Here is a 12891-nt window from a genome sequence, read left to right as displayed (position 1 = left end):
TTACTGTTATCTCAAGCCGATTACTGTCGATTATTGTCAATTTTTACTGTTTTGTTGGGGTGAGAGTGTATGAACGGCACAATTTGAGAGACTACCAGCGTCTCCTAGCTGCATGGGAAAGAACTACGTGAACTATCAGCTTGAGATAACAGTAGAAGTATCGACATAAATGCCTTGTACCATGGGATATCTACTTATGCTATCGTTTCTCTATGGTCATAGTGCATTCTGGTGACGTCAGCACAGGTAGGGCTCCTACACCAATAAAATCATTAGCCGATATAGATCAGCTGAAATCAACGAATTTTTATTGGTGTAGGAGCCCTACTTGTGCTGACGTCACACGAATGCACTACGGCTTTGTTTACGGAGGTAGTGGTCCACAAGGTTCGAGTTACATGTTTCCGGTAACCTGCCTTCAGTATGAATATCTAATATTAATTTGATAAAAGAAAATCAACAAAGATCGTAATACAAAGATTTATGATCAAGGATTCAGAGTTGGTAAAAATTATGGAAGCAGCTTAATATTTATTCTAAAAGGACATAGGGGAGTGATCCGTGGTCTAGTGGATAGAGTGCTTGCGTAGCAGCATAGATATCCCGGGTTCAAACAAAAAGTTTTTTAACCAGATCATCGGATGGGCACGTTAAACTGTCGGTCCCGGCTGAAGTATGACAGTCCTAAGGCCCATTGACGGCTAAAATTATATATTCAGGCGGTGGGACCTTCCCCTAAGGAACTCCCCACCAACAAAAACCATACGAATTTACTTTATTAGACATAGGATCCTTCGTTGAGGAGCCTCTGTAGAATGAATGAGAACAGAATGCCCAAAATAATATTTAAGGAGAAGCTACATTCCAGGAGGAAGAGAGGAAGACCAAGAATGAGGAAGAGAGAAGCTACATTCTAAAAAATGGGATGTAGATGATGGAAACGAATGACAGAGGACCGATAAGAATGGAGAGCTGTAGTGGAGGCGAGGAAGAGAGAAGCTACATTCTAAAAAATGGGATGTAGAGGATGGAAACGAATGACAGAGGACTGGAGAGCTGTAGTGGAGGCGGCCAGAGCTCATATTGGGCTTTAGTGCTAATAAAAAAAATTCTTCGTTGAGAATTTAAAATAGCGGTTCCATGATGACGAACCAAGATGTTGAAGAGACAGAATTTGATTTTCTTTTGGAGAGGATCCCCTAATGGAACCTCTTATCAAACTATCATTGTAGAAGATATAATAAGCTGGTTTCATAATTTTCACCAACTCCGTATAAGTGTGTAATGTGGCCATTATATTGATAAATGTCAAAGATGACTTGATTTCCAAGCAACAAAGTACTTGAGTCATACTACTTAGTTGCTATTATTGGTTCTTGACAACTAATAAATTTATTTTATTAACTTGAAATCCATGGGCCCCATTACACAACCATGTATGATCATAGATGGTTGATCAACTTTTATTATCATGTGTAGACTTTATAACGTGAATATCACTATGAATAATAAGATCATAATTATGACAGTGTAACTGTGCGTACAGACTTATGCGCCACGAACACGGGCATTTCGCTTTTCATCAGCTGACTGAAATTCTGTTTATTATATCTGTATTTGTACAGAGACAGTGATATCCTATTATATTAAGCGCGCAGTTTCTGTACATGGTTATGTATGTCCAACGGATCTCGAAAACGGCTCTAACGATTTTCAAGAAATTTGGAACATAGTAGGTTTATGATAAAAAAATTCGATTGCACTAGGTCTCATCCTTGGGAAAACTCGCTGAAGGACATGAAAAGGACAGTGAAATCCTATTATACTAAGCGAGCAATTTCTGTATAATATGGTTATCTGGTTATTTATGTCCAACAGATCTCGAAAACGGCTCTAACGATTTTCAAGAAATTTGGAACATAGTAAGTTTATGATATAAAATTTCGATTGCACTAGGTCTGATCCCTGGGAAAACTCGCTGAAGGACATGAAAAGGATAATAATTATTCATCCTTGGAAAAACAGATGATAATTTCGTCGTCTGTCGATAACAGAAGATGTGAGTGACTGTGTGGAAGAGAGACGGTATTATGTTCAGCTGTTCAACTATTTGCAATCAACCAGCTTATTCATGAGAAATATTATTCTAGAAATTTTAATTGATTTGATCAAAATAATCTGATTTGTTGACATGACATATTATATCATTCTAAAGCTGCGTTTACACCAAAGTTATTAACAAAATTTTAATAACTTAATCCTTATAGATTCTATTAGATTGAACATAACTTATCATACACATAATGAACATATGTGTTTGTCAAGTTCCGTTCAATCTAATATAATCTATAAGGTTCAAGCTATTAACATTTTGTTAATAACTTTGGTGTAAACCCAGCTTAAAAAAGAGAATATCATGATTTTCAAAGTTAATCATTATTTTACAGTTTTAAGTGATTAGTGAGTGTAATTTTGTTATTCAATTTGGTTTGTAAACAATCTAAATTAGAACTTTTCTGTTTTCAAATGTTTGGACTGAAAATTGGACCTGAATTCAATTGTATAGAACATATCCTACTTTTTGGAATATTTATAGTGTATAAATCAAAATTCGGGAAGAAAAAGTTTTGGGCCAAGCCTGTTAGTCCTTCCCCAATTCATTTAGTCATTCTAAATAAGAGTATATCATAGTTTTCAAAGTTAATCATTATTTTACAGTTTTAAGTGATTAGTGAGTGTAATAAATCAAAATTCGGGGAAGAAAAACTTTTGGGCTGTGCCTGTTAGTCCTTCCCCAATCATTTTGAAGAATTGTGTTCAGTTTATCAATAAATAAATAACGAGCAAAACTCGGTGCCCGATATAACAGATAATATAAACATAGCGTGAGCTGATGGAAAGCGAAATTCGCGTGTTCGTGGCGTACAAGTGTGTTATCACACTGAATGCCTACATGTGCAAGAGTCGAAAATGTGATCACACACTAAATCTGTAAGCACATACCTATGCTTCGACTATGTTAAACTGTTGGTCCCGGCTGAAGTATGACAGTCGTAAGGCCCATTGACGGCTTAAATTATATATTCAGGCGGTGGGACCTTCCCGCAAGGGACTCCCCACCAACAAAAGCCATACGAATTTACTTTTTTTTTATGCTTCAACGCATTCTTCAAGTGCTAAACCGTTAAAACAAGATAGCGGTAACTTTCAGTAGAAACATGTTTATTGGGCTATCCAAAATAGAACTTTGGGTAGTAGAATATTGTAGCTACAAGATAGGTAACACTTTAGGCTACCTTTTAGTTTAGTGAAGACCAAAAAACGTGGTCACAACCAACTAAAACAGAGTACAAAATTGAAGAAACAGACGCGATAGAAAAAATAAGTGGCGATGATTAGCAAAATGAGACGTACTTGGAATTGTGAGGCGAGCAGTTTGCGCTGTTGGGGAGTGGTGGGGGGGTCACTGTTGGAGGGAGGACAGACGCCGTCGACCATGTTTCGCAGGGAACGACGCACGGCGTCGGGGAACAGGCGTAGCGGGGAGGGGCACTGTCGTGTGTATTCCATCGGCTCCTCTACGCCGGCTCCTCCGCCGGACACCTCTGTTATCTGAAAACACAGGCAAAGTCATATTAATCTCCTACAAAAGTCATAGTATTGAATATTACAGTACTAGTGCTGTAAGTGTCTTATAAGTACTACACCTTTCCGAATTGTATTTGAGAAAGTATCAATTGTAATTAAGAATAGTCAATGGTATTTGAGAGAGAGTATCATCTAAATTTGAGATAATGATCTGATTTGTAACTGAGTAGATGCACTACCTCCGTAAAAAAAGCCGTAGTGCATTCGTGTGACGTCAGCACAGGTAGGACTCCTACACCAATAAAAATTCGTTGATTTCAGCTGATCTATATCAGCTAGTGTTTTTATTGGTGTAGGAGCCCTACCTGTGCTGACGTCACACGAATGCACTTTGGCTTTGTTTACGGAGGTAGTGGTAGATGTCAATTGCAATTCAGAAATCAAATTAATAACCCAGCTGTTCTTGTTCACAGATTGACATACAGAATACAGGATCGCTTTCCGCTAAAATTATGTACAGTAGTGCTGATGCTAAGGCATAACACATGACGTAAATGAATAGTCAGCGAAGTAAAATCTGTTGAAATCGACCTGCCCGTTCTGTTCATACCCTAAAGCCCCGCACACACACACATCGATTTTTGTTCGTACGATATTTTGCCGTCCTTATAAATTCTATTGGATTAAACAGATGATTTCAAACAGATTATGCTTGTCAAGTTCTGTTTAATCTGATAGAATTCATAAGGACGGCAAAATATCGTACGAACAAAAATCTATGTGTATGTGCGGGGCTTTAACACGGCGTCCGTACGGTAAAAATTGTTGATCGATGTGTTTGTAATCACCCATTCATTTCATTGCGCCACTATAAAAAATTGGACGTTCGATTTTTTAAACGGCTAGCGTTCCATCGGCTTCACTACCACATAGCAAACAGATGGCAAACAGCTTATGCGAATAATTAAAAATGCACGACCATGATCAAAATCGTTATAAAATCGATGTGTCTGAAAGCTACTTCAAATTTTGTTCGTACGGTAAAAATTCGAACGAACTCTTATCGAACGACCAAAATCTATTTGTAACCAAAAGCTAGCCTAACATGGGTGGCATCTCTATAAAAGTGGGTTTTGGTTTGTGAGAAAACTGCCGACGTCGACGACGACAGGCATTGTTGTCAGATGACATTTATATTGTTCAAATGTCAAATGTGCTGAAATAACTGACCAAATAACTTTTCGTTATTTGGTTTTATTATCTAAGGGTCAGTTGCACGTACGTCTGTAAAATATAGACATTAACGCTGATTAACAAATCAGCGTTAGTTTTACTGATTCATTTTTGTTCCACAAAGATCCCGATTGAGTTTTCCGGTTAACTAATCAAGATTTTAACGGTTTCACAATCTGACAACACTGTAATTTAACCGACAGATGTTATTATTCTGAACAAATGCCACAAAATTGAGGTTATGTTGTTGAAGCGGTGACCATTCAATAGGCATGCGCCATAAAAATGTTCTGTCTGTCGCTAGTGTCCAGTGCTATCTGCAGACGAACCAGATCGAAAACTAACGTCAAGAATCAGAATATAATTTTGAATGCTAATATCAGCTAAATACACTTCTCTATTTTATTAATGGATGAAATTCATGCATATATTTAGCTCATACTTTGAATTTTATAGTTTTTTTTACCAAAAACTAATTGTAAGACAGCTATCAGTTGGTACCTAATCGGCGTTAGTTGGATTTAATACCTGGTGAATGGCTTGTTAAAAATCTTTCACGTCGATTAGTTTAACCGGCGTTATTTTTCGATTTTTACCATTGTGCAACTAAATCTTCTTCGTTTCAATCGTGGTTAAAATGGTGCCAACTAATCAGAATTAAAAATTGTTTACGCCGGTTAGTTTAATCGGCGTTATCGCTTGAAATTTCTGTTTTGTACAACCAAAATGCATCGGTTAGCACTAATCTCGATTAAAGTATAGCATTTAATCGTGATTAAACGTTAACCGACGTACGAAAAACTGGGGGTAAGATTATCAAAGCATTTCGAATAATATCAACATATTGTCAATTACCGAGAACACAGTTACATTGGAATGACTTCTAGCTAATGAGAGAGGCAGCAGATGGGCTTCAGTCGTGAAAATGAACTCGTCAAGATCAACTAGTAGATCTTCAGGCTCAGCGAAAAGCAGGAACAGGTACTTGAACGTTTCAGCTAGCACAAACGAATCCATTCTGCAATCAGAAATAAAACAATTTTACCATCTGTTTCTAGGAACTGTCCCCTATTCACAGACGTATAGTCTTCTTGGGGGATTCAATAAATCTGTTGATAAAAAAATCTTAGTTGATAAAGCGTACTACTCGGTGGCTGAATTCAACTAACCATAAACTCTGTAAAATCAATGACACTCTAAACAAAGTAAAATGCTCACATGTATTCTATTTTTAGGACTTAGAACAATGATAAACTTAATATAGGCTACACTAGTTATATATTTTTTTATATACTGATACTGTTTTATTTTACTTGCTAAAAATCTTACTTAGTTCTAAGAATAAACTTAATATAGGCTACACTAGTTATAGGCTATATTTTTTATATACTGATACTGTTTTATTTTACTTGCTAAAAATCTTACTTAGTTCTAAGAATGCAATTATTTGACAAATCACCTATCAAATGGGAGTATTCCCAATATATTATGATGTGATGTGATGAAAAATAATAAATAATAAATAAATAAATTTCACTTTTCAATATTGTGACAATGTAAAAATATACAGTAATGTAATAGGCCTTTTAACCTTCAATATCGGGGCTCCGAGCTTCGCTCGTTTTTATTTATTGATAAACAGAACTCAATTCAATAAAATGATTGGGGAAGGACTAACAGGCATAGCCCAAAACTGTTTCTTCCCCGAATTTAGATTTATACACTATAAATATTCCAAAAAGTAGGTTACATACACTTGAATTCAGGTCAAATTTTCAGTCCAAATATTTGAAAACATGAAAGTTCTAATATAGATTGTTTACATACCAAATTGGATAACAAAATAGCACTCACTAATCACTTAGAACTGTAAAATAATGATTAACTTTGAATAATATGATATATCCCATCTCATTTCAACAAATCAGATTGTTTTGATCAAGTCAATTAAAATTTCTAGATTTTTGGCGAGATAAGGTAAGCTAATTGATTACACAGCTGATCTCCCACACAGGCACACGCATTTTCTGTTATCGACAGACGACGAAATCATCATCTGTTTTTCCAAGGATGAATTATTCTTTTCATGTCCTTCAGCGAGTTTTCCCAGGGATGAGACATAGTGCAATCGAATCTTTTTATCATAAACCTACTATATTCCAAATTTCGTGAAAATCGTTAGAGTCGTTTTCGAGATCCGTTGAACATAAATAACCAGATAACCAGATATAAAAATATAAACAAATATACAGAAATTGCTAGTTTAATATGATAGGATATTATTCTACTGTAGCTGGAGTATTTTGTACAAATATTTGTAACTTGATGTAGAAATGAATGGAATGGAATTGAATTGAAGTGAATGAATGAATACCTGTCTTCGTGGAGACCAGTGCGCACATCTTTGACGGCTGCATATCCGCAGGGTACACGTGCATACTTCTGCAGTGCCTTGAGCACGTGTTTGCCCACGTGGAGGTAGTAGGGGTCTCCCGTGGCCCGGTGCAGGAAGTAGGTCGACTCCAGGAACTCTGGTCGCAGTGGGTGTTGGCCCCAATGGACCTGCACATATGCAAACACAACTTAAGACAACATGAATAAATTCCAATTTTTTATGATCATCAATATAATAAAAACATCAAATCACATATAATCAAAAATACAACAAAAATATCAGCATTTGAAAATTATAATTTTTAAACTTAATTACCTATATGAAAATAAGACAAACTCTGAAATCAATTTGACTTAATAATATAGAACTTAAAACAATGATAGGTTGATGAATTATTAATAAGTTACTGTAATAATAAATAATAAAGGGAAAAGCTTACATAGACAACATAGATCTCGAATACGTATTCTCTGAGTGTTAATCTTTGGTGAAAACAGAAATTTTAAACTTAACCTCACTTTGGACTATTTATGTGCCAAAGTCAAGGAATTGAAGAAGTTTTGGGCAATTGCCTGTTTCTCTTTCCAAATATCGTGTTTGTGACTGTTCTAATAAATAATTAAATATTGCCTGTGCGTAAACTAGAGTTGAGTATATAGTGATTCAAGTGTTTTAGAAAAATTTAAAAAGGAAATGAGGGTTTTAAATCTCAAGTATTAATTAATTAGAGGAAAAACTAAAAAAGAAAATGAAGATAAAATTGATAGAAGATGCAGAAATTTTAAAGAAGCGGCAAACCAAAAATCTAATTCTTTGAAGTTCGAAGAGAATCACTAAATGAAAACGTATTACTGTATATAGCATGTTCCGATCACCAGTCTAAGAGCGGTTGAGCAAACATCATTGCATTCCCAATACATAGAAATGTAGCATTGGAAGAAACTCTATTTTACTCTGGAATGTCACTTTTTAATATGCTGTCAACAGCCATCAAAAATATAGAATAGATGATTCCATTCAATCTTCAGTCGAAAAAATCTGGTGTGGCGCACTCACACAACTTTCCTTGCCGTTATGAAAATTTATCACCTGACGCTAGTGTTCCCGCGCATCTCAAGTCTACTATTCAAAGATCCAAGCCAGCTGGTGACAGGACTATAACGCTGGAGACACACGAGGTCTGCTATCTCTTCATAGTGAATGATTTAATAGAATCAACAGTTGCCAACAGTTTGCAATTGGAATAAAAACATTTTCTCGAATTTCGAGCTTATTTTAAATTTTAGGTGAAGATGTTACTGAACATTAATTGTAGAGATTTTCATGCTCAATCTACTCCAATGATTTTTTTTGTTTCAATTGTATCTGAAGCCTGATAATTGGGAATCTATCTGCATTGATGGGGCGGAGCTCCTGAAATTTTTACAGATATAGGACTTGTGGCAGTTGGTAGAGCTTATCGATGGCTATTTTAGGTATGAATTTGATCAAAATCTTTGGAGCCGTTTCCGAGAAAATCACGAAAAACCCTGTTTTTGACAACATATTCGCCATTTCAGCCGCCATCTTGAATTATATTTGATCGAAATTGTTCGTGTCGGATCCTTATAGTGAAAGGACCTTAAGTTCCAAATTTCAAGTCATTCCGTTAATTGGGAGATGAGATATCGTGTACACAGACGCACATACACTCATACACACACACACACACACACACACACATACATTCCAATACCCAAAAACCAGTTTTTTGGACTCAGGGGACCTTGAAACGTATAGAAATTGGGGTACCTTATTTTTTTCGGAAAGCAATACTTTCCTTACCTATGGTAATAGGGCAAGGAAAGTAAAATGTTGATTGAGAAAAGCCTGTACACGATAAAAAATTTAAATAACAAGAAAATTGCATCTTTTCTCCACTAACAAAATAGCTTAATCTTCAATTAAGGAGTAAAGCGCTACAAAAAACTGACTTTATAGCTTGAATCTCCACTGACTTTGTAACGTAAATTCTCACTACAAGTATAGTACACATGTATGGTGGACAAATGTTGATTTCGTTCAAGTGAAAATTGACGGGTGGGTCAAATCTAGACTGATTGAGGTACCTGGAAATCAGTGGTGAACGCCTCGGGTATAAAGTTGTGTCGCTGCATCACCTGGTAGAGCATTTCGTGCGTCTCGACCGCCGGCTTCAAGTCTCCGCTCAGCACCTGCAACCAACATATCGATAGACAAATAATATCGATGTATACGATATATAGAAGTTTTCGATATATCAACTGAGAATATTTCAAAATTTACCAATTTATTAACTTAACGATTTTTCACAAAAATGTTTACTGCTATATCGATTTAAAAGACTAGACTGATTTTTACTATATTGAACCCAAATAAAATTTATCGTTTTTCATTCAATTTGGTTTTTTAACTCAAAACAATAGATATCATTCTTTTTAGGATATATCCAATAGATTAGTAAAATTAATTAAGTACCAATAGATTAGTACTAAAATATCGTATATCCGATTCTATTGATAAATCAAGGACTGAATAACTATAATATGTTTCAACTATATATGTTTTAACTCAGATTTTCTTTTGTCTGTTAGATGTATGTAACGCATTTACGGCCAAACGCGTTGATAGAATTCGATGAAATTTTGCAGGAGTATTCCTTTTTTAACTGCGCGTCGATGTATATACAAGGTTTTTTGAAATTTTGCATTTTAAGGATGATATGAAAAGAAAAGGAATTCCTCCATACTACGATATCACTATACTGTATATATCATCTACTCTGAAGATAGGATTAATCAGACTATAGAATTATTCATAATCAATCAGCCGACAAGTGGATTATTGATTGCATGCATTACACAGATGTCTGGAGAAGCCAGCAAACAGGTGACACCAGATACTTGTGGATGAAAAAACTGCGTGGGGTCTACTGTTCACAGAACTACTAGTAAATGAGAAGCAATTACTATTTTTATAATACACCTGACAAATTGGCAACAACTAAGGGATCGGTGGGGGGGGGGAGGGTGAGGAGGTACGGTACACTGCCTTTCAAAATGTCCATAAGACTTTTTTCGTGAGGTCGACTATAGTCAAGTAGACGTGACGTGAAAACAAAAGTACTGGGTACTAGTCTTTCACATTGAAAAAGTATTGAGTTTCCTTAGAAAAATAATAAAAATATTGATATTCGAAATAGCTATTATTAGAATATTGATATCCCAATTTATCAATATTCAAGATATCGATATATTCCAATTTCAATATTCAAAATATCTATATATCCCCATATAAATATTCAAAATATCGATAATAACCAAATGTCAATGATAATAATAAAAATTCAGAATATCAATATAGCAAATTATCAATATGAAAATATCGATAAATCAAACTATTGATTTATTGCGATAAATCGATATATCGGCGCCTAACCCACCTGCAGACCGGGCCAGAACGCGAGCAGCGCGTCCATGAAGTTGCGTGAGTTGGTGTGAGGCCGATGCATGTGTACATCTAGCAGCATAGGGCCCCGTGAGATGTACTTCATCACCGCCGAATAGTGCCGCTGGAATCGGCCCAGGTAGCGCGAGTCGCCCAACAGAATGTATGCCTAAAATGAAATGCCAAGCATACGTTTCAAAATAACAAACGTTTTAAAATACAAACGTTCCAAATAACAATAAGAATTAGAAGCACTTGAGACTTCTTGTCTTCTCCACCACTCAACTTTGAACACTTTGTACACTAAGTGTACATGCTGGTTCAATTTCAACACAAAAAGCCGATCAATTACTCGGCTATTATCTCAAATTCTATTACCTATTCTATTCTATTCAAATTCTAATTCAATTTATTCACAGTCAACAATTTAAATTGTACAACACGGCAGTCAGATCAGTTACTATTACTACTACTACTACTGTTTATAGTCGTACAGTAGTTGCACGAGAGTAGTTGATACAAGCACAGAAACTATAGTTTGTATAAAATAAGTTGAGACTTGGCCCTCCATCCGAAGAAAAATCGTGTAAAATTGCAACTTTCTCAAATTTCCAATTCAACGTCAGAATTGTCTTCCTAACTTTATTCCTGTATAACATTTCCTTGACTGTACTTTGTAAATAATGACCATAACTTTCTAGCCTATATTATTATATGTTAACTATAGTTTGTGTAAAATAAGTTGAGACTTGGCCCTCCATCCGAAGAAATGACAGGGTTGCCAAATCGTGTAAAATTGCAACTTTCTCAAATTTCCAATTCAATGTCAGAATTGGATGTAGACATGTAGAGTATCATCCCCGATATCCTAGTAGTATTAAAAAACATTAAGAGGAAATTTAACTTTTATGATAAAATTGGAAACATCGCGAACATTTGTTTTTTTTATTGAATATCACTTCTCTCAGAATCACGGGGCGTCGTAATGAATGCGTAATAATTTTATATAAAATTAACGGGGAGAATGTCTCCTTTCTATTGGTGTCTGGATAATTTCTTCCGACTTATAGTTATTTTTTAATTAATGATTATGTTCGTCAAGGTCGAGCAGAAAACATGACATTTTCGACATGCAAGAAAATTTCTTGTTTCAAAAGATTAGTAGGTGGTGAAAGCGAGAAAGTTTCTCAGAAATAATTGAAATTATTTTTCCAATTGGCAAAAGTAGTCGGAAGATCGTATTTTGGTCTCCAAGGAATTTTAAAGTTAGGACAGCGGCTGCATGGTATACATTGTGTACCAAATTGTAAGCTGAAGGCTGGCAATTTACAAAATATCTTACTGAATTATTTCAAACGCAAGCAGCTGATTGCCTCTAGAAAGGCTATAATGAAACACTGCTTGGATTATTCGAGGCGAGGTTGTCATTATCGCTATTTATAATCATGTTAGTCCAGTCAAGGAAAGGTTATAGAGGGAAAAGTTGGTAAGACAATTTTTGACCCCACAGTTCTGTTTAGGGTAGTAATGAGGTAAACATATCAAAAGTCACCACCCCTACCCCTGTGCTAAGGAAGTAGGTGTGGTTTGAAGGTACCATTTTTTTGTTTCTCGCGTAAAACTCAAAAACTATGCATCCCAATGACTTGATTGTCATAAAACAAATTAAAGCTTAGATAATTTCCTACAATATTCACTCTACAAAATTTTTTTATATCTCCTCTAGTTTTCGAGATATCCGCTCTTGAAGGTGTGACATTTTTGAAAAAAGCACGTTTGCCACCAATTTTTATATTTTTGCTCTTATAACTTTTTAAAAATCGACGGGATTGTTCCATGCTGATTATAAGCATCTAGAGCATTGAATACTCTTTAATTTGATGTATAATTTCATACATTTACGAATTTCCCTACACCTTTTGCAGAAGCTCTAGTGTTGAGTGTTGTTAATAACAGGTTTTTATTTGTTTTTATATTGTTATAACAGGTTTTATTAAATGTTTTGCTCTTTCAGGGCTTATAACTCTCAACAATGCATCATAAGAACTGATGCTTATCGTAGGTTTGTAGAGCATTGAATTCTCTTTGAAATGATGTATTATTTCACTATTCCAAGTTTTTCTTTCATTGTTACAGCAGCTTCAATGTAGGGGGTGAAAATTTCATTGCTGCAACAATTGCTCGTTTGACAATGCCATTTAAAGGGGGTG

General features: G+C 35.4%; 1 protein-coding gene across 2 annotated transcripts in view; it reads right to left on the bottom strand.

Annotated features, from left to right (window-relative positions):
* LOC111046328 (ER degradation-enhancing alpha-mannosidase-like protein 3) overlaps nucleotides 1-12891 on the bottom strand; it is an 84062-nt gene that overhangs the window by 41858 nt on the left and 29313 nt on the right. For both annotated transcript variants that reach the window (XM_039431675.1, XM_039431673.1), the window contains exons 9-13: nucleotides 10677-10850; nucleotides 9325-9429; nucleotides 7196-7383; nucleotides 5677-5839; nucleotides 3415-3612 (exon numbers count right to left, since the gene is read on the bottom strand). In XM_039431675.1, the coding sequence (XP_039287609.1) occupies nucleotides 3415-3612; nucleotides 5677-5839; nucleotides 7196-7383; nucleotides 9325-9429; nucleotides 10677-10850 (828 nt within the window). The remainder of the gene's footprint in view (nucleotides 1-3414; nucleotides 3613-5676; nucleotides 5840-7195; nucleotides 7384-9324; nucleotides 9430-10676; nucleotides 10851-12891) is intronic.

Source organism: Nilaparvata lugens, chromosome 6, assembly GCF_014356525.2.
Source record: "Nilaparvata lugens isolate BPH chromosome 6, ASM1435652v1, whole genome shotgun sequence".
Classification (NCBI taxonomy): domain Eukaryota; kingdom Metazoa; phylum Arthropoda; class Insecta; order Hemiptera; family Delphacidae; genus Nilaparvata; species Nilaparvata lugens.
Note: the sequence above shows the minus strand (reverse complement) of the source record. Positions and strands in the feature narration are given on the sequence as shown.